At 37.2% G+C, this 23,561-nt stretch overlaps 1 protein-coding gene across 2 annotated transcripts in view; it reads left to right on the top strand.

Annotated features, from left to right (window-relative positions):
* Positions 1-23,561, top strand: part of LOC134546318 (FK506-binding protein 15-like) — a 123,382-nt gene that overhangs the window by 34,754 nt on the left and 65,067 nt on the right. For both annotated transcript variants that reach the window (XM_063389058.1, XM_063389057.1), the window contains exons 8-9: positions 5,883-6,054; positions 8,124-8,285. In XM_063389058.1, coding sequence (XP_063245128.1) covers positions 5,883-6,054; positions 8,124-8,285 — 334 coding nt within the window. The remainder of the gene's footprint in view (positions 1-5,882; positions 6,055-8,123; positions 8,286-23,561) is intronic.

Raw genomic sequence — 23,561 nt, 5'->3', positions numbered from 1 at the left:
ATCTAGTGGACCTGCTCAACGGTAAATCCAGAAGGTACATTAATGAACAGATAAGGATCATGATGCGGGCAGTCAGCATGATGTTCCGATGGATGCGATGGCTGGAGAGCCAGCAAGTCACGAAGAGCCCCATCGTGGGAGGAGCAACAGAGGCCACCCTAGACTCACAGATGTCTGTAATGGGGATGCTGGCAACACAACCAGTGTTCGTGATCCCGTACACAGATGCGACAGAAGATGGGGAGGAGGAAGACCAAGTGAAACCGACTGGTTTGATAAAGACAAATGAGTATAGCCCTCCCCCAGCTGAGAGAGGAAAGAAGCAGAAGAGGGCAAAATGTCCAAGTGACGTAGTACAGGAGTTTGACGAGGTGGAAACAAACGTCAAAACCTGAGATCAGAGAAAGGCAGAGGAGACAGGCTGGTAGTGGGTGAAGGGGAAAAAGAAGGAGCCCTAACATCAGCCACCAAAGCAGCAATTACGAGTTGCAAGACCAAATGCACTCATTATCTGCCCTAAGGATAAGAAGAAATACTCCCGACATCCTTAAGCGTGTGAAACAAGACGAGGTCGCTGGTCAGTCCCAGCAATATGTGGATAAAATCCAGAAGATGACCACAGGGGATCTGTTGATCCTCCTTACTAAGGAGAATGCAGACAAGGCTCTATCCCTTCATGATGCCATAGTCAAACTCCTTGGGAATGAGGCAGTGGTGATCAGCAAAACACCAGAGGAAGACCTCGAGATAAAAGGTCTCAATAAGATCACAATGAAGGAGGAGATTCTCGAAGCACTGCAGAAAGCAGCTGGAGATAACTCCGTAATCTCAACGGATGCAGTCAAGTCCCTATGCAAAGCATGTGGAGGAACCCAGACTGCCTTGGTAAAACTGCCATGGCAATTGCAAAGAAGATCATTGGAGAGCATGGAAAAATAGGCTGGGTCAACTGCCGAATCAGAAGATTGGAGAGGCTCCTGAAGTGCTTCAAATGCTGGGACTTCAGGCATCTTGCCAACAGATGCAAGAGTACAGTTGACCGCTCTTAACTCTGCATCAAATGTGAAGAGGATGTTCACAAAGTTACTGACTGGCGTGGGGAGGCCAAATGTGCACAAATTGCCAGCAGCAACAGATGTCCGGCATACCAGAAGGCAGAGAAACGACGATGAGAGTACTACAACTTAACCTCGACCACAGTAAGGCTGCATATGACCTGCTTACGCAGTCAGTGCGGGAACCGAAGCTAGACCTCATGATGATCTCGAGCTGTACAGACATCTTAGCATGCAACCCTGGGAGGTGGATACCACCACTAAGGTCGGCATCTGGTCCTGTCGAAAGTACTTATTCCAGAGTGTTTTCAACAGTACAGAGAATGGGTTTATGAGAGCAAAGCTGGATGTAATTCATTTCTACAGCTGTTACGTCCAACCCAGCCTGACCGTAGATGAATTTAGAAGATTCCTGGACTGACTTATCAAGAAAGTGAAGCAGTACTTTCCCGTAGCAATCGCTGGGGACTTTAATGTTTGAGCAGTCAACTGGGGCAGCAGGAAGACCAACATGAGACGACAAGCTCTACTGGAAGCTATGTCCTCACTATGTAGTCTTGCTTAGAGGTGACTTCTATTGTGGACCTCACCTTCGTGAGCAGCAGCCTTAGAAGGGTTAATTACTCCTGGGAGGTAACGGATATCTACACCACCAGTGACCATTATGCGATCTTCTGGGAGGTATCCACCAGAGAGGTGGGCCAGTACCCAAGAAGAAAACTAACATTGTCAGCTGGTTAGACAAACGCCTTCGACCTTAGCTCATTCTAAGAGGCATTAGATGGTCGCCAAACCAATGGCAGCAATGCCACATAGAAAGCATGTGAAGCCATGAGAAGAGTTGCCAAAGCTTGTGATGCAACTTTGCCCTGTAGTTCCTTAGAATAAACCTTGGGGATGACCTGTGTCATTGACGAGGTAGAAAGTCACGATATGTTTGTTGTTTCAACTTACTGTTGGCTTCACTTCTCCGATGATGCACTCAATAGTAATCTCTCGAATCGACGAATCAGGAGTGCGTGCATTTTAATTTGTAATGCTTGGCATCTCTTGATTAGATTATAAACTTTTAAAAGCAAGCAGCAAGCGGAGCAAGCCATCAGGTTTGTCCTGTCTCGGCTCATGCCCAACGTCGGAGGCCCGAGGCAGAAGAGAAGGGCACTGCTGTCATTTGTGGTCACATCAATCCTAACGTATGTCATCGCCATCTGGTCCGATACACTCTAGACTCAGGAAGCATGGTAGAAAATGGCACCAATCTATTCACAGAGTACCATTAGAGAGGCCAGCGCATTCCACGCTGTGTCAGAGGATGGTGTATGTGTCATCACCAGTATGCTGCCTATAGGAGTACTTGCCGAGGAACGAAATTACCTGTGTCAGTGAAAAGAATTCACCACACTAAGTGCAGAACAACTGAGAATGGATGAAAGGACCAACCTTCTGCATAGATGGCAGCTGCTGTGGGATGCCTCTACCAAGGGGAGATTGACTCACTGCATGATCCCGCAAGTGGAGCCATGAGTTGACCGACCACATGGAAAGGTAAACTACTACCTCACATAGATGCTCTCAGGTCATGGGTCATGGTTGCTTCCAGGTCTATCTTCACAAATTCAAGTATAAGGATTGTCCGGAGTGCTCTGCCTGCACAGGAGTCCCAGAAGATGTGGAGCATGCGTTTTTTGTGTGCCCGTGCTACACCACACCCCACAACGCACTCGAGACTGCACTCAAAGGGAGGGTTCAGCCTGGAAACCTGGTGGAAGGTATGCTTCTGTCAGAGTCAGCCTGGGAAGCAACCAGCACCTTTGCGGCGGAAGTCCTGAAGAACCTATGTCAAGCTGAACAAGAGAGAAACACGGATAAGGGTAAGACAAAAAACAACTGAGATGAAAAAAACGATACTTCAAACGTATGAAGGAAGAAATACGGCTTAATCTTTCTCCCGTGCAGTAATGCCTAACTGTGATCCCACGGGGAATATGAGGCAGGTGATAGAGGATATTTTTTTAGTCAGTACAGGTTGCTATTTACTGAGCCAGACCACCCAGGTCTCACCGACCATGGTGGCTCATGGTCAATACCATCTTAATACTTGACCAAGTCTGACACTGCACATTTGGAATCTTCATCCCGGGCCCAAGTGTGTGTGTAAGCAGAATTTTTTTATACTTTAATTTAAAAAAAAAAAAGCAGTCACACACTTTTACACACACACACACACACGCGCACACACAGCATGTTTGGCAAGAGCATTGGTTAATATTTCTTCCGGTTGTCCTATTTAAAGTATGGCATAATATAACAAACTTAAGTAATTATGACAAGGGGGTTGGCATGTTGTAGTAGCAAGATAAAGTCATAAGGGAAGTTTATGAGCCAAAGCAAACTGGCACCGATCACATTTCATGGTTGACATTAGTCTCCCTTACATAGTTACGTCTTGTCAACACGAGGGGTTATAATTTATAAACTGTAACTTATAACTCAGACCAGGATTATTGGAGCAGAATTTTCCTGGCCTATGTTCAGGAACCATCCCACGGGCTTTCAGTAAACAAGTAAATATCTAGGAAACAGAGAATGTGTAGAGAATTGAAAAGGCATCTTAAAGACCTTGAAAAAAAACATTAAACAATAATCTAGTTAGAGCAGTAATTTCAGTAATGTAGTATTTTTTCATTCTATGTGGCTGTATCTTAATTTCTTAAAAACTAGTTTGTATTTTAATCATATATTCTTGTGGTGCTGTTAATGATCTGTATCTGATTTTTCTAACATTATTTTAACTGAAGAGATACAAACAACTGTGTATTGATTTGATATACAATCAAATATTTCAAGTCTTTGCCTGATCTTAACCAATTATGTATCATTTAAAATTTGATTGAACAAGTATATTCATTTTCTTTTCCAGACTGGTGTTGTTGCTTATGTAGGGTTGATAGTTCATAGAAATGATAACATTGCGATGTAATTATTCCATATTGCATCTCCACTTTCCAGCAGTTTCAGTTACCTATGAGAGACAGGGATATGGGACAGGGAAAGCAGAAAAACTTGTGTACTTTGTCCCAGCATTTTCTTGGAATGAATTTGTGGAATTATGGGAAATGGAATCTCGGGATGGCCAGATTGGGTGTTGTACTTAGGTCCTCTGTCTGGTGTTTAACCACTGCGCCATCTTGCTCCATTTCTGTAGTTCATCTAATGCTTAGACTGCAGTACAGAGCAAATGGCACCCACTGAAGCCAGATTTTAACATTCTAAGGAATAAAAAATTTGATAACATAAACAGTTGAAACCAAGATGGCATCTTTCAAGTTGTTTTCGTAGAAGTAAGAATTGAATGTTTTCAAATTATGGTCTTGATGAAATAAAATAAAATGTATGCAAATTTCTCATTTCAAATTTTTCTTAAAATAAAAATAAACAAATAAATGTAATTACTTTTTTTATATTTCATTACTTTATAAAGTTGTGTATAAATAAACTTTTGTGCTCTTTGGGTAGGCTTTACCTGGCAACAGCATACTGAAACAAGGACAGTGCTAATAGCAGATTTTGTGCATTGGAAAGCGAGAGTAATTCTCCTTTAAAATGCACACTGCTACTTAGGATTAGACTTGCTATAGGTTGTGGGCAGTGATTGAGATGATAGTGACTTGGAGAGCAGAATAGTTTTCATCTGTCACATTGCAGATCCTGACAGAGAAGTGCATGTTCATCTTTCAGTGGCAGACATATCTGTTTAGAGATTGCTATTCAGGCTACCAGTCATCAAACCGAATGCTCATGATGTAACTGCAAAATGTTTTTTACTGGATATTCAAACATGTAGCATAGAGTTGTGAGATGGTGTATTGTAAAATTTATGTTTTGTTACTTTTATATTGAACTTTATATATATGTGTGTGTGTGTGTGTGTGTGTGTGTATAGAGAGAGAAAGAGAGAGAGCTTTTATAATTTGCTCATTAGAACCTTGGTTAGGGACAAGATTTTATGGCGGACAGCGAACAAGCCAAAATAACACCGAAAAACACAACACAACATTCATATAATATTGTAATACAAGTTAATGTGCCAAATAAAATTTAAATGAAAATAGATTGAGAACTTAAGCAGCAATAAAACCAAACTCAAATCACAAAAATCTCTCATTTTAATGCATGAAATAAAATAAATATAATTGTTTCATTTACTGGTTTGTACTTAAATATATAAAGTAAATGGATTGAAAAAGTTGATTTTAGATTTATCACAATTTTATAGTACTGATAATGATAAATTTTTAAAAGATGCAAGTGCTTGTTGATTTTTTTTTTTAATTTTTACATTCAAAATTGTACTATTATAAGTATTAAATTACATTTTAGTCATATTTGTTGAATAGAGTTTACATAATTTTTGAAACTGTATTATCCAGGCTCTTACCCTTAATACTTTTATACAATTTTATAAAATATTTATTATGTTTATACAATCAGAGATAGTGCTCGGTTAGGTTTCCTTATATGATATAAATAAAAATTGTTTTGGTTATGAAAATAAAAAGTAGTAAAAATCAGTAAATGTTGTTCGAGAGACTATTTCATTCAAGAAGCATCAATAGTAACTTTTTACTCAAACATTTTTTTCAAAACTGAGCAAAATTATTTCAACTGTGTTCACGTATGTAACAGTTGGACTATTTTGCACCAGTTGGAGGTCTGGCTGTTGCAAAAAGAAACACAATTGATAAAAAATGTAAACCGTAATACAGAAAAAAGCAGTCTCCAGTTGTAGTGGAAACTAGTGCTAACTACCGTCTAAAATGTTGGCAGCGCGGACGACGGCAGCATCAAGGCCAGGGGAGCGTCCATCTCGGAGGCCTTATCCAACAGCCCCAAGACCAACAAGGCCAGCATCATCTCCCGCATGGCAAAGATGGGACAAGCGACGCTGCCCTTGAAGGGAGCCATCACGTGCAACCCCAGCGACTCCGAGGAAACAGAGGTCAGCTGTTCGTCGCCTGCATCATTGACTACCCTGGATGAAGTTGCATCTTGTTATGACCGTCTTTCCACATGCATTCCAATTGCTGAAAGTATGTTAGTGTATGTGTCAGTTTTTATTTTTCATCACTTCTGGTAGGTATGTGAAGGGCATATTTTTATGTAAAAGGTAAATTAAGTGAAATTCTTAGAAATGAGGTTATACTGATAATTATTTTGTAACTAATTTAGGTGTAGACAATAGTTAAATAAATAAAATATAACATAAGATTTTGCTTTCTTAAATTTCAATAGCTGTAGTGACCATCTTTAAACTTGATCTTAAAAGAGATAATTACATATCACATTATTATTATTATTGTTATTATAGATTGCTTTAAAGTTCCTTCTTCTTTGGAAGAACATTGTCTATTCTGTTTCCCTCCACGTGGAGATATAAGACAATTTGCTGGGTCATCTTTACTGGCATGTGAATAGTGAGTTTAGAATAAACATAAAAATATTGGAGTGAAGTAATATTACCATGTAGGCCAGCCTACTAGGCCAGTGGTAGCATAAGTATCTATTGTTACAACTGTGATTGCACTTACCCATATATATTTACTTTATTGTGAACTTGTACTTACCTGACCAAAAAAATTTATTTTGCTACTATAGGTTCTTGAATCGTAAAAAAATTTCCAAGAAATTCTCTTTAAATTTTTCAAGATTTTTGTATTTCTTATACTACGTGTCAAGTTGTCGAACAAAGCTGCAAAGTTGTTAAGACCGTTTTGTAAACTTGTGTGTAAGCTTTTATTGAGCACAAATGTCTCAGCTGCGTGACATTCTGTTGGGAATATCACCTGTAAAATTGTCACTCATATGAAATAGACCGCTAGTCCAGGCCTCTACAAAATCTCGTATAGGTAGTTTAGGAGGGACACAAAATTCTAGGAGCCAGTTATAAAAAAATACTTTAGTGAGCAGTTATACTTTTAGATTTTATTTTAACATTATCGTATTAAACTGTACCTATATATCAACTTGGTACAATCTTGTATATTATTTCTCTAGCCTGTTTTTCTGTCTGACCACGAGATCTTCGTTATTCCTTTATCAAATTCCATGATGTACCTCTCATTTTAAAGCTTATTGTGACGGCTAATGACGAAAAATAGACCCACGGTTTAAAAATGTACCGCTTCTCTTAAATTTGATATTTAAAGTCATCTAAGAAGAGGTCCTTTAATGGATGCGTCGATTTTTCGATAGATATCGAATCGGATTCGATAAATATTGAATCGTATATCCACTTGAAACATCAGCGTTTACATATTTCTTTTTGAATTGCACTTCCGTCATAATAAACAGAACTTATGATAAAGAAATCTTAGAGCATCCTTCAACTTAACCAAAAAATTCCACAAAAAAACCACTTAACCAAAACTTCTGGCACGTCAGACTTTTCTTATAAGTACTTTTGAAATTACTGTTGATATTTTGTATCACAAACATAACCTCTTACATTTACTTATAGCATCAGTTAGTCACAATACTCAATATTCAAATAAATTCTTTGTTCATATTGCAGGTTCATTAACATTGAGGAACTTTCCACTTCCATTTAATGTGAAACTAAGATTGAATTGCATTGTTTCTTACGTATGCAACTCTGTCTGACAGACAGATTCATTCAATAAATACATGTGCTTGATCCACTACCTGGATTTACCTTCATAGATTCGTCATCACACCAAACTAAAAAATGGAATGCCACACAAAACAATTTGGTGCGCAATGCGGAATTCCGCACAGGTCTACTAGTATAATTAATTACCTACAGTTAACTTATTGCAATTTAAATACCATTCCAGTTTCTTGAACCCAATCATTTGTGTACAATAATATTTGTGACAAAAAAATTGCCTGATGTTTTCAAAACAACTGTATAGTTATGTTGTGGTATCTTGGCAAAAGTTAGTCACCAGCAAGGAAAAGATAGACATCATGGTGACGTGGCACCCGTGATTTGTTGAGCCTGCGCTACTCAGATGTCAGACATTAACACGCTTGTGTTTGTTGCTGCAGGAGGAAAGCGGGAGTGGACCGAGGGTGCCCCCACAGCCGGCCAAGCCAGCGGCCAAGCCTCGCAGCATGAAGTCCCGCTCCTCCGCGGCCGAGGCGGCGCCCCAGCCCCTGGCCCTGTACCACGGTGCCGGCGTGCCGTGGCAGCACGCCCAGCAGTTCATGGTTGGTCCAGCAGCCCCCGCTCACGGCGAAGTGACCCACGGTTTAGGAAACTCTCAGTTTCAACACCACCTAGCCCACAAACACAACACAGTAATGATAAATACAGTTGCATAAGTAGTTAAATATAAAAAAAAATTTGTACTCTCTACGTTCAACGTAAATAACAATTTTAAGAACTGAGCAGCTATGGCCGAATACTCAAATAATGTGTCAGACCCTCCGCTGGTTGCCAAGTCTACACTCCCACGAACTTAACTTTAACTTCTTACCTTTTCTTAAACACTTTAAATAACTTTTACTTCTTACTAGTGTTGGGCCGATTCCTAAAATATACCGATTCCGAATCCATTTTCGATTCTTAAATTAAAGGGTCGATTCTTCGAATCCGATTCCGATTCCTTAATGTTTATCTGACAATGGATAACAGAGTAATATACTCAGAAAATAAAAGGTTGTTTATGATTTTAAAAATGTAATTGCATTGTGTTTCATTTTCTGTGCAGAAATTAACATTATATACAGCTTATATAATGTTAAAAAGCATGTTCATTACCATCAAGTTTACGCTACCTTGAATTTCTAGCACAATTTGGCCTTTTAAACTTGCATATAGTTAGACGAAACACGTGTTCAAACACTGCCAATAATCAAAGATGTCTTATGACGTAAATTGTAAATAATGTTATACCTAACTTAACCAACTTTATATACCTTACATTATCAACTCAATTAATTTATTGTAAAGAAAGAAGTTTGTACGGTTAGGTTAAGAATTTTATTTTCAAGCACAACTAAATAATGATCCAATTAAAATGACAATATAACCTCGTTTTTACATATTTGGAGTAGGGTTGAGCCGATCACCACATTTGCCGATCATGCCGATGCCAGAAATGTGGTACCGATCATGCCGATTTTTTTGACCAATTAGTGCTTTTTTAAGTTGGTTGTAAAATATGCTCCAAATTACTTTTAAAGTATTGCATAAAGATACAAAAGTGATCACTGTTGGTAAAAAATATATATGCACGGTATATATATGCACAATATATTTCATAGTCATGAAATGAAATAAAATTTCTCGACAAATTTGTGGTTTTGAAGCCAGGTGTCGAATTTCCACCACATGAAATTTCAGCTTTGCAAAGGTTGCATCTTGCTATCCCCTCATGACCTACAACGGTAAAATGTTTCCAAACAAAGCTGCTTTTCTTTGACATTTACAATCAAAATGCAATATTTAACTGGAAAATATAAACTCCAATTTTTAACTGTGACTTTCAAATCATAAACAAAATGACTAAACGAAAAACGTGATGAAAAAACTGTTGTAAACACGCCAGACAGTCGAGGTCAACTATCGCAGTTTGTTACACAATCAATTAGTAATGGATTGTTTTCAATCGAGTCGTCCATATACGTACATACCCGTGTTTTATCACATAATCGTTGCACAGTTATTTTTAGACATCTGCGAATTGTGATTTTTCAGTTTGAATATAATTCGAATCAAATTTCAAAAAAATTCATGAGTTTCGAATTTTTTTCAAATCGAATTTGAGAATATTTATTAAAATAACATATATCATTAAAAAATGTTAACATTCCACCTTTGAAAAACTTGTCACATAATTCACAGTTTAAATCAAGTAACTAAAATTAAAGTGAGACTATATTGAAGAAGCACAACCAGATTATCAAAAATTAAAAAAAAAAAAAATTAAAAATTATATGTCTGTAGCACTAACATAAATCACTTCACAAATCATTTCAAATTGTCATGGAGAAAGGTGAGTTCAACGACATGGTGCGGCAACAACAATTATCTGCGGCTGGTAACTATGTTGCCTGCTATAGAGAAAACTCTCTCACTTGCCACCTTATTTAGCATGTTTGACTTTCAAGGATAAAAATATTAATAAAAATATCACAGTATAAGGAAGTGGTACAAAAGAAAAATAACAAATTTACCGTTTTTATCGCTTAAGCATAGCACATTTTATTCTAAAATCAAGTTTATAATTAGGGGTGAAACCGTGGGTTCACTCTTAGCTGAGTTTTGAAATAAACAAACACCGTCGTATCACTGCGCCGCGTCAGCAAGTGATAGGCTGAATTCATTGTGCGTGCCAAGCACTAGTTGCAACACACACACTTCAGTACAGTCTGTGCTAATAAAATAACGAAGAAGTAATATAACAGGAAGCACCGTAGCACTTTGTTCAGCGTAGGTGGCTAGCTGGCAGGAGGGAGGTTAAGCCACGCCTCTGCCTCTCCTCCTTCCGGACTAGCTGCCTCTCTCTCACTCCTGTTGCCGTGCCGCGCTGCCTACCCCAACCTCCCTCATTATAACAAAGATGCACGACTTGCCAGTCGTTCCGCTGTTTCATTTAATCAAAATTTATTTGGCGTTTAAATAAGTTGTGGCGGTATTTAATTTTGCTTTTGTTAAATGTTAGTTTTTCATATCTGAAAAAAAGAAAAATCTATTTTTTCCTCCAAATTCGCGTATAGGCCCCCTCCCCTTTTTTGGAGTCGAAAATTTGGAAAAAAAAGGGGGGCCTTTACGCGAGTAAATACGGTACTTACAAATGGTACATAACCAAGGGACTATTTCTTGCGCACGAATAATGTGCGCGGTGGCCGGCAGCCAATAAAAAGTTTGTTTACAAGAGGCTTTGTTTAATCCAAAACTCAGGTAAGAGTGAACGGAGAATACTATTATGCAAAAAAATATGTAAAGTAATCCATAAAAACAAAACCTATTCAAGGAAAGTACGTTTATTTAAAAAGTAGACTTTGAGAAAGCACGCCAAATAATTTAAATTAATGAGTGATGCAATAAAACCATTTTATTCAACGTAAAAGAAAAGAAACCCGTAACAAGAACGTGATTTGTAACTATACGCATAACGATCGTGCGGGTTAACTCGGTTCCTGACAGAGCGCGCGTTTGCATGCAGTCTGCGAGCTATCAATATCAATTTTCGACTACGTGCGCACGCTCTATACAGGAATACAGGAATCAACAAAACCAAACTGGCGCTGTGTTATAAAGCGACTCCCGAGACGTTAAAGATGAAGTTTATAACTTTTAAAAGCGTCTTTAAAACACAATTTACACATCAGATTACTTTGTAATAGGAATAATTAATTTAGTAAGCAGTTTTATCAGAACGAACGGCGTAAACTGCGTAAAGCATTAGGCGCGTTGTAAACAACTGGAATTTATTGCATTACATCAAATGAGGTTAAAACGGGACAGAAATAAAATGCTTCAAATAACGTGAAAACGTAAATAACGGTAACGTAAATAAGGGGTTTCGCTGTATAATTTTTTGTAAGTGGAAGATCTAATCGTCCATTTACATTTCTTTTAAAAATGGGGGAGGGGGATGTCTTATATTAGTGTATCTGGGCCAGATTTTGCAAGTCGAATTATTGTAAAATGAATTCGATTCGAATTGACAAATCGAATATCAAAAAATTTGAACTCGAATTCGGAAATTTCGAATATTCGCAGAACCCTAGTTATTTTAAGACGTCCAAATTTGGAGGAAAAAAATAAAGTGCAATATGTTTTGGTCCCGCTGTTAGATTCTAATTGCTTTGTGTATGTAGTTTTCCCATATAAAACTATTAATTTTATAGTTGGAATCTATTATTCATTTGGATTTTACTGTTTACCTATTAAATTTACAGAAATACGAAGTTGTCTGATGTGTAAATTTTCTTTTAAAGATGTTTTCAAACGTTTTAACCTTTATCTGTTCGTCTTCGTCGCCGCTACGTATCGCATATAAAAATGTTGCCGGTTGGCATTATTCATGTTTAATTATGTTGATTCCAATGTAGAGCGAGCGCACGTCGTCGAATATCAATATCGATAGCTCGCCGTACGCGTGGAACGTGCACGCTCTTTCTCTTGTGGAGTTGACTAAATTTAATAACCCACATTTTTTCGTGGTAAGTGTGTACTACGACGATAGTTCAGAAAACAAACCTAGACAATGTAGCAAAAATATAAACACAACAATGAAAATAAACAAGTAGTATGGACAACACAACACCGAAATGCGTTTTCTTTAGGGATGGGCCGGTCGAATCCTCGAATCCCACCGAATCTCTAGTATTTGAAAGATTCGAAATTCGAGGGAAAAGATTCGGGATTCGAGGAAAAATATTTAAAAACTTAAATGCTTACAATTTACTTGGCCTGTTCACGTTTTCCTTGGAACACATCCTATTGAGGTACAGTAGAACCTCGTTAATATGTGATGGTCGGGACAGAGATAATCACGGATTACCGAATTTCACGGACTAGCGATTAAAAGCCCAGAAGGTCTTGTCAAGCTTCTCAGACACCGGCGTGCAGCTGGGTTAAGGCCAAGGTCATGTGACGTAACATCTCCCGAGGCTTACTGCGCCTTGGCAGCAAATGGATAAAAAATAGTAAACTCCCTTTTATTCGTGTTAATTGGGACCCGCCGATGCCCGGACAATTGAAATCCTGTAAACAAAAAAAAAAACGGATAATCCGTTTACGGTAAGGGCCGGCTGTCTTCGAATTAGTGTCTCGGCTTAAAAAAATACAGCACTGCCTAGCCATTAGTTCACGGTCATTTACAACAGCCGAAGAGAGAAAGATAAGATCGTGCTGACCTCGCCCCCCCCCCCCCCCCCCTACTTACCATCTTACCATCTTACAGCCGAATGCCAGCCAGACACGTGTCAGCAGAAGTAAGGACATCCCCCTCAAGTTTAAAGAGTGACAAATGTGACAGCTGAAAGGGGGGCGACACAAAGGGTCTGTTGTGGCAGAGTTAGGCGGCCCACGCGATGGCTTGCAGTGTTTGCCGGCTTGTAGTGTTTGCCGGCTGCCGCCCGCGTGACGTTAATTTTAAGGGCTGACAATTTTTACTTCTCTTTTTTTTCTGCTCTTTTAAATCGTCCCGGATTATCCGATTCCCGAATTAGCACGTCACGGATTAACGAGGTTCTACTGTATTGTACTTTTAATTCGTTATTATATAGAAAAATTATGAAGCATGTACTGATTGGGAAACTTACTTTATATTCATGAACATGGATGCATTGTCGCTACATTGGCATTAAATAAGGCATAAATCACAGATATATTCTCAGAATATGCTAAAAAATAAAATAAAGCCAATTTAGGATCTAGACTAGTAATATGAATCTTGTTTTTTTTTAATAACTTTACCGAGAAATCTGTTACTTAGTAATACAACAATAATGCCGACTTTCATCACAAGTTACGGTCACACATGTAGTAATAACAATGAAATAATGAATGACAAAAATCAATACATTATACAATTATTATTTTAAACGCGATTCAATTTTAAATATTCTGACACACATTCTATTTATGAATTTTTTTAGGACCAAGTTTGGTTTGTGTAGACTACCAATGTAAAAATATGTATTAATTGAGAATTCCACAATGGCCAACCAATGAATTTGTTAGCCAATCAATTTGAGCAACACAAAAAATAACTTATATTAATATAAAGAATTTTAATGGGTAAACTAGAGAAAACACCCCGTCACTTTTAACTTCGGGCATATTTATCACTATGCTTTAGTGAGGCTTAATTTTAAAAGATGCACAACAATATTTCTTATGGCCTAAAACCATTGAAGCCAAGATGGCACCTTTCAGTTTCCATTAAATATTTCAGGAAAGTGTTTATCTTCATTTTGGACTTTAAACAAATGTCAAGTTGGTAACTACAAAATATTGTTCCGTCGGATGTTGAATTTCGTTTTCCGATTTCCGTGGATACATGAATCACTGTACTCACAGATAATGCCTGAATGCCTTAAATCCACCAAGGCGGATTCTACAGCAATTGATGAAGTGACCAGATTCTTATGTGATCCTACAATTAACCCAGAAATAAACATCCTCGAATACTGGAAAACTCAGTCTGCATGTTCACCCAGACTACCTAAACTGTCCAAAAAAAAATTGTGTTCACCACCTGCGACAGTGTTCTCTGAACGTTTGTTCAACACTGCAGGAAACATATGTGACCAAAAACGGAAACGTCTTGATCCAGACCGTGTCAAAATCCTTGTTTTTTTAAATAAAAATTTAAAGGGTTAAATAATTCTGCATAATGTTTAATTTTTTCTCTTAACTTATAAATTATTTTATAATTATCCCTTGATATCTGGATTCGGATTCGAGGGGTGGTTTTCGAGGTACTGTTTGGGATTTGAATTCGAGATTCGGATTCGGGGAAAATGGGATTCGACCCATCACAAGTTTTCTTTTTTCTATTTTAAGTTGAACAAAATGTTTTTGTTGCATGACTTATTAAATGGTTTGGTGTGCTTTTGTTTACTCTTTTTATACAAACCTACTTTTCATGAATATGTTTATTTTTTAAGAATAACTTTACTTAAATTTTTTTCTGCAGAAAAGATTAAAACACGTAAGTAACGTAAATGTAACTTAAAAACGTCAAGCAACAGTTCTGAAGCAAAAAATATGTCGGCGCTTTTGTGTTACGTAAAGAGATTTTTTTGTCTTCAGAAAGCGGTAATCGGCAAAAAGGATCGGCATGCATGAAGCAGATCATGCAAATGACAAAATGACCAAAATCGGCCAATCTTAATAATCGGCAATCGGCCAGGGCGAAAAAAATGAAACGAGGGAAATGTAAAAATAAAACTTTATTATCTCATTATGATGGAAACAAATATACACAACACTAAAATAAAATGTCAGAGATGCTTACTTTTTAATATATTAACTAGAACTTAATTATCTCACTTGGTGAAAAGAATAAATCCATCCAGTCTTGCAGTTCTTCACAACAGTAAAGAGAAAATAAATTTTCTTTTCTTGAGTAAGAAAGGTCTGTGCATGTTTAAGCATCTCAAAATTTCCACATTTTGTGGTGAGATTTTCTTACACAAATTATTTCAACTCTTCAAATATTCACGTGTTAACATTTCATTCATTTCAGAAATTTATCGGAAAAAATTTTGTTAAACTAACACAACTACGTTCAAACGATTGTTTATGTTTAGTAATAAAAATTTACGAACGTTTCAGCAGCAATGTTTGGAAATTCAGATTTGCCAACTGCCTTTCCAAAATATTTCTAATGTAAAACGAGCATCGCTAAACACGCACAAGAACGCCGATTTACAGCAATTTGGTTATGTTGCTTTTAAACTTATTTTAATATGGTCACAGTAATCCACTGTGAATTTTGGTAAAATCTCTTTAAAAATTATTTTATTTATAATTCTTTAAAGTTTAAAGTGCAGAGATATGAAACATCTTAATTTTCACGTTCACGTCATCAAAGATTTGGTTCATGGCCCTATTGTTTTACCATGGCAGATAGCACAAACAAAAAATTTGGTTGTTTACAATGGCAAACGTAGATGCCATGATCAAATAGTTAATGTTTAGTAAATAAAATTTACATTATTTTCTTTAAACATTGATGGTTTTGTCTAATTATTTTTGAAGGTTTACTATTAAATGTAATGATGCTGCAACGTAATTTCTGAAAAATGCTTTCGCTTAAAGCGGGAAAGTAGATACTGCATTTGTACTGTAGGGAAAATGGCGATGCAAGTAAATAAATACGTTAATCACCAAAATTTGTAAATCTCAGTTCCGTAAAAAAGATTTTATTATGTAGTTTAAAAATTACAATTGCATACATTTTAATATTTTCTTACATTGCGTAGGAGATGTATTTTGCAAACTTACAAAAACAATGCAGGAATCGGTCATGGTCGATTCCAAAACCATTGTATTCTGAATCCCGCGATTATAGTAGAATGGGTGGAACCGACCGATTCCGGAATCGGAATCGACCCATCACTACTTCTTACCTTTTCTCAAACACTTTAAATTTCAGTCAATGGCCAAATTGCAGCAAAGCAGCTATGCTTCATAGTAAAGTAAATCAACATGTAGTTTCCCGCCTGAGGCAGGGTCTACATGGATGGAATGGGGCTGTCCCTACCCAAGGGACAGACCTGTCGTTCCGGCCAGCCTGGGGATAGTGTGAGTAGAGGCGAGATGGGGTGTGGAGCAGCGACGGAATGAATTCATGGGGGTAGTGGGAGACCCCCGAGAAAACCCATAGGCCATGGCAACGTCCGCCACATTTCCCACTTGCGAAAATATGAGTTCGACCACGCCAGGAATTGAACCCCAGTCGCCTTGGGAGGCGAGGGTTCTAACTACTCGACCACCGTGCTTCGTAGTGTCCTTAAAAATATAAATTCCTCTGACACTAATTTTTATAACTTCAAAACTGGAGGTTGTCTGCTGCCTGGTGCTCGTGGCGGGCTGGGAGCTCAATGCTAAGTTCAGGTATTCTGCCCTTGGATCCACATTAGCAATGACAATAGCCCTGTGACAGCCAGCAATGGCTGCCCAGGACTGTGTCCTTATGTAACTGTTCTGAACCCTGGCTTGGTGATTCCCAACCTCCGGGACGCAGCCCGTTCCTTGAGAGAGGGGCCCCTATATCACAACTCACAGGGTACAAGGTTTTGTGTTTTTATTTAAAGGCAAATTTCATTTTCAAAACTGTAGCTAACGGTGTTGTGTCGAGCCCCACGTTGGGTGCCAAACTATGATGTACTTTGTCCCAGCATTGGGAAGCCAAACTGTAATTTATATAGTTTGTGTGTGTATATATATATACACTATCTCCTCCCTCATTGGCGTCAGATCGAGATGTTGCTGGTGTAATTACCAAACTGTTATCCTAGCTAGCACGACACTGAAGTTGTGAGAGAAAGTGTGAGATTAGATGTGGTATGTATATCCTTGCGTAAAGTTACTGTCAGGTCTATATGGTCCAATTAATATTCAATAAGATAGACTTGACTAATAAATACTAAGTTTATGCAACAATAGGCAATGTCTGTTTAATTCTAGAGCAAATAATGCAAATATCCTTTCACTTAGGTATTTCAATTAGATCTTAAGACACAGGAGAACGAAACAATTAAAAAGAGATTTTAATTTCATTTTGTTGTAAAACTGAGTTGTAACTTTGAAATATGATAGGGCCAGAGGGTACTCAATAAAATTGCCGGAACTAGCTGTGTGGAGTTGGGAGAAATCTTATTGGATCTGTCGGATCTCCAGGTGGTACTCAGCTACACTGGAAATTATACGGTTGTGCTGAAAATGCAACTACGGTGATGACAATACCATCAGGAACTGGATTGAAGATCGACGTCCCTCTAGGTCCTGAAAAGTTTATAGTTAAATTGGATCTCACGATACGTCAGAAATGTTTGTAGTGAAGAGTTGCAAACGTCGTCTTGAAGCAAATATGGCCGAAAGCAACCGACGCGGAAGTGTTTCGCCAATGCGTCGTAACTCCCTATCTTCTGACTTACAAAGTCAGTAAATACTAGCTCGAGACTTCCAGTAGATGGACCTCTATCTAATTCAATCGCGGGTGATGCGCATCTTCAGTTACTTGAGCGGGCAACCAAGGATTTGGCCAGCCCCAGCCTGAGCCACGTCTCCCCTCAGCAGTCCCGAAGGCTTCTCTCTCTATTCCTTCCTTCCAGACCTATTTTGTTGATTTGGTTGCTCACAGCAACCAAAGAGCTGTAAGATTTTACCAGTCATTTATCAATGGCAAGGCAGTTGGGAGGTGAAATGAATAATAATAATAAAATATAAATTTGAAAGCTATGGCAAAATGAATAACACTCCAAGGAATAATAATTCAGATGACCCTAAAAATAAATAGGTATGATAAGATGTAGTGTTATATGACTGTCAAATGGTTGTCCTAACATACAATAATTATTACATGAATTATGATTCATCACAAAATGATGCAAATTAGTTTATAACAATAATAAAGATAATAAAACAAAAACTGTAAACAGTCTGACTGATTACAAAACAGAAGATTTCAGTGATATTGTTTTTATTTTACACATTATCATTTCAACAGGTCTGAAACTAAAATATTTATTTCACCAAAATATACTTACGTTGACTGGCACATTATGAACTAGGTACAATAAAATTATTATTTATAAACATGTCTAAAACAGAACTGCTCAGAATGAATGTAAATAAATTGGCAAATTTTTGTGTTTTTTGAAAAATGTTCCGATGTTGTTCATGTAAAAACATGTTACAAACAAGAGATGAAATATCAAACACTTTAAATTTTTTTCCAAATCATTTAGTTAATAGATTTTGGTACAAAATTCGTGAGAAATTAATAACAGATGAATTTACCATAGTAAAGGATAACATTTTTTTAATTTTAAATTGATGATTGATCAGGTTTTTAGTTACATTCGGTGCTAAATGGTGTATTAACATGCATTCTGGTGTTATTTGTTGTATTGAAATGCTTTACGGTGCTATTTAGGTTCTATCATTTTATCCCAATTCACCATATAAGCTTGTATCCACCAATCACATCCCATCGCGATGGCGTAGTAATGACACGGGACTCGCATCTCAGAAACGCCAGGTTCGAATTCTGGTCTGGCTATTCTGTTTGGACTTAACATGATCTCCTAAAATTACTTAAGGGAAATGCTTGGAAGGTTCCTTCGTTCCTTGCTATAGAGCTTGGCAGGTTCTGACAATACACCTGGTCTGACTCTTCATGTTTCACTATCTTTGTCGCACTAAGCAAACAAAAAAAACAATCTACACAATGAGAAACATGTTTGCACCAGCTAGTAATTTGTAGGAGTTTAAAAAAAAAAGTTTTTTTTCTAAACTAAAGATAATTTTTTATTGCACATAATCTGACATTGTTTTTTCAGTAAAAAGTATTAATTTTTGTCAAATTTTTTATACAATGAACTGAAAATACCAAAAAATGCAAATGCATACATGTTATTGCATTTGGACATTTGATAGTTATAACTGTTGGAACATTATGAAGCTGAGGGGAGGGGTCACTTTAGGTCAGCAAGCTGGTAAAAGTTTTAATCAGCGTCATGATTGGAAATAGTTAGAGAACCACTGCTTTAGCTAAATCTCATCCCTTCTGTGTTTAATGTCTTTCTACTCTGCCTCCAGTCATATCTATCCTCCCATTGTTTTTCCCACTTAAATCCCATTTACTATAAATAGAGCCAAGATTATATGGTATTATTTTGAACCTGATTTCGTCATTTAAAACCACACATTTCGTCGTTATTTCATCTTTTAAAAAAATATGGGTTTTTTAAAGCTATTCATGGTACTTACACAATATATTTCACGATTGTGACATAAAAAATAGCAGTTGGGCCTATTGTGTTGTTTAGAATCACATGTAATCAACATTGTAATGTTCTGGTTAAACATTTTCTCTTAAAAAGTTCCATACATTCTCAGGAACCGTCAAAAAATCTGATATTTTGGCACCAAAACAAAAATAATTGGGGGAAAAAATGGTAAAACTCACAATAAAAGCTTATAAAAAGCCATTATTTAACACGCAGCATATATTTTGTGTTGGTTTATAATAATTGTACTAATGTTCGTATAAGAAGAGAAAAAAAAGGGGGACATTCGGCTTAAAAATACGGCAGCAGTAGCTTGTACAACGTAAGTGGGAGTGCGGGAATCCGTCTAGACAGGCTGGCGGCAGCACAGGTGGCGGATGCATGACGTCATACGGCTTACCTCTCCTTCCCTTGCCCAGACTTCAAGGTTCATCCCTCCCAGGCATACAAACCATCGTGTCTCTATCCCCCTCCTACTTCAACGTTCTTTGGCATGTGAAACTGTCAACATCCTTCCTCTTCCCCAAACAGCGTGCAGCCAGGTTTGTATAGTCCATTTGGGGTAAATTGAAAAATTTTTGAGGGCCCCCGCGAGAGCCATTTACCGTTAATTGTGTTGATACAATTTATTTGTTAGTTACACAACATTATTTCTGCTAGAAAATCACTGAAACTTCAAAATTTCTTTAATGGAAAAATTTAGCAGGGCCGTAAAAGTATTCATTTTTACCGCAAATGAACTGTACTCGCCCTTCCTGCCAGACAACATTCTCGGCGTGTGACGCATGGCAACCAGGGGCGTAGACAGGGGGGGGTTCTAGGGGTTCAACCCCCCTCCCCCCCTTAGCACCAAATCTTTAATTAATTTCTTATTCATCACTTAAACAAATTTCATATTAAAATTAATAAAAAATTTACCATTACAATATTTAAATTGAAGTACCAAAAACTGCTAAAATAGCACTATTTTACACCTTAAAATTCAAATTTTCCCGGGGGAGGACCCCGGACCCCCGCTTTAACACGGGGGGGGGGGGGGGGGGCATGCTTCTTAACACCCCCCATACATAAATCCTGGCTACGCCACTGATGGCAACTACAGTCGTGTACCCCGCACAGCCACGAAAAACCTACGCGATTTCCAAACTACACTAGATATCCAATTGGAGTCTGTTTACGAAAAGCATGTAAGAATTTGTTAATGCCCAACTGGTTCTTTTGATATCGGATCAAGAGGATTTAGAGGAGATAAAATGGCTAAAAGGCATGTTTTCGAAGTTTTAGGTGTAAAAAACCCGTTACAAATTTCTTGAAAGTATCAGAGGGAAATGCATTACACCTTTATCTTTATTTTTCCGCCATATAATGTTACGGTCACCGCTCAAATTTCACAGTTATCTGAAGGGAACGAGATGACTGCGCGCCAGTTCAGAGCCTTGCACTTAGAGGTTTTACCGCGCTAGAACTACCATTGAGCGTCGCTCTTATCATCCCGCTTCACTAACACACACGCCGACCAGACGGCTCCCTAAAGCTGATTAGAGGAAGCACGTAGAAATGCAAGGCAGTAAATTCTTCCAGCTTATCAACCAGGACCCGGGCAATTCTTGACTATCAAGCTTTTCACATTAAAATATAAGAGACTTGTATTGTGGAATTTCGGTGTTATTTAGCAATTTTTCTTAAAAATCACTTTTTTCGCATTTTCCATATAAATTTGCGGAAAATTTCGCGATTTCGCAATTCGCCTTATAATCGTGGCCTAACTATAAACTATAACACTATAAGACATAATTTCTGGTTCTTCCATTTTCACTTGGTTTTCCTGATGGTCTTCATCCTGATATTGTCAATTTTCTTGTATCCCAAAACGAAGTGCTTTGCTTTATGGATTTTTCTGAAAATTACAGATTTATCCTTCAAGATGAGATTCAAAGTTATCAATGGTCCCATGCATCTTGCACACTACATCCAGTAGTAGTTTATTACAGAGACAATGATAGCTCCTCTGTTTCACAGCAATCATTTTGCTTTTTATCAGATTACATGAAACATGATGTAAACTTTGTTTATGAAGTACAAAGCAGAATTTGCAGTTGCATGAAAGCAAAACAACCAAAAGTAACAACAGAATACATCACAGATGGCTGTGCTGCACAATACAAAAATTTCAAGAGTTTAGTCAATCTTTGTTTTAATGAAGCAGATTTTAGTCTAAAAACTTCCTGGACTTTTCATGCCACAAGCCATGGAAAATGTGCTTGCGATGGTATAGGTGGCTCTGTTAAACGATCTGTTACAAGAGCCAACATCCAAAGACCATATAAAGACCAAATTTGCACACCAGAAGAAATGTTTAAGTTTTGTAGCAAACACTTTTCAAAAATAATATTTCAATTCATTAATATAGATAGTGTAGAAAATGTAGAACCAAAGTTGACTCAGCATTTTAGTGAACATAAAACTGTACCTGGCACAAGATCTTTCAAAGATTTTTCATCGAGGTATAGTTTATCGCAAAAACTAGAACTTCTACATTTCCAACCAAATACCTACATAGGCTGTGTGTATGAAGATAAGTGCTTCATTGGACTCATTTTGAAGCTTGATGATGACAATAAAGATTCTTATATCAGTTTTATTTACCCTCACTGGCCATCACAGACATTTTTTTGGCCAGAAAACCGAAATGTTGGAAGAGAGGATAAGTGCTGGTTCCCTTTTAAAAACATAATTTGCTCCCTAGATGTTCCACAATTAAGTGCTCAAGTTGGACGAATGATGTTCAGTATTTATAAAAAAAAAAGTGTTAAAAACATTAATGCTACCTGGCCAAGGAAATATTAAGTTTCATATCAACAAAAAAGGTAAGCCAAAAAATTAAATAACTTTATTAATACCTATAATTTTTAACCCACTTTAACTACCTACTCGACACTTGAATGTTACCTAAAAATCCTAAGTAGTAATCTTTACAAAATTAAAACTATATGATTAGTTTCATTAGCCTATTAGAGTGTATAAGCTATTTGTTATGTGTAATAATAAAATTAATATAATTGTTCTAACTATTAATTTGATAACGATTTACAGCTAACATGAATATTTTCAGCAATATAATATGTTTTTCCCTTTTTATCGAATGATAACATCAAATACCCATTAATTTTGTTTTATATTATTATAGTACTTTTTATCCTCTTTCAAATGAGATATTTCTCAGCCTCATTGGATCAGCCAGAAAAAAGTTATGAACATTTACGGAAATCGCTGTACAGATGAAAAACATTGCAGAGCACCAACTTTAAAGAGTGCAAACAGGGTTTAATATTAGTCAAATGCTATTTTTAACCTGATTTTTGGAACCCTGATGAAATTTCAAGTAATAATTGTAAAATTCATTAGTTAGTATTAAATAATAACTTCACGATTAAATTTTTACTGAAAAGTGCCTTTTTCATCTTGCACCTCAAATAACAGATCAGTTAAAATGCACCATTTTCTAAAAAACTTATAAAATAAAAACTAAAGCGAATTTGGCCAAAATAAAAAAACACGTGTTGTTATATTTGTTCATAGGTGCTGTAAAAAAAATTTCAAGAAAATCTGAGGGGGTGGGGTGTATACCCCTGGATGATTTGAAATGGATTGACCCTTTAGTTACTTGATTTAAACTGTGAATTATGTGACAAGTTTTTCAAAGGTGGTATGTGAAAAATTTTTAATGATCTATGTTATTTTAATAAATATTCTCAAATTCGATTCGAAAAAAATTCTAAACTCGTGAATTTTTTTGAAATTCGATTCGAACTGAAAAATCACAATTCGCAGATGTCTAAGTAGCAACCAGTGGCGGTCGTACGGGAGGGACGACAGGGCCAGTCGCCCCCTTACCTCTCCACTAAACACACAGAGATTTAAAACACTAGAGCTAGCTGAAGGTAATCTACTCCACATGTGACCTTTTTAAGGGCCGATATTATGACCTCCGGCTAAATTCTC

Source organism: Bacillus rossius, chromosome 1 (genome assembly GCF_032445375.1).
Source record: "Bacillus rossius redtenbacheri isolate Brsri chromosome 1, Brsri_v3, whole genome shotgun sequence".
Classification (NCBI taxonomy): domain Eukaryota; kingdom Metazoa; phylum Arthropoda; class Insecta; order Phasmatodea; family Bacillidae; genus Bacillus; species Bacillus rossius.
Note: the sequence above shows the minus strand (reverse complement) of the source record. Positions and strands in the feature narration are given on the sequence as shown.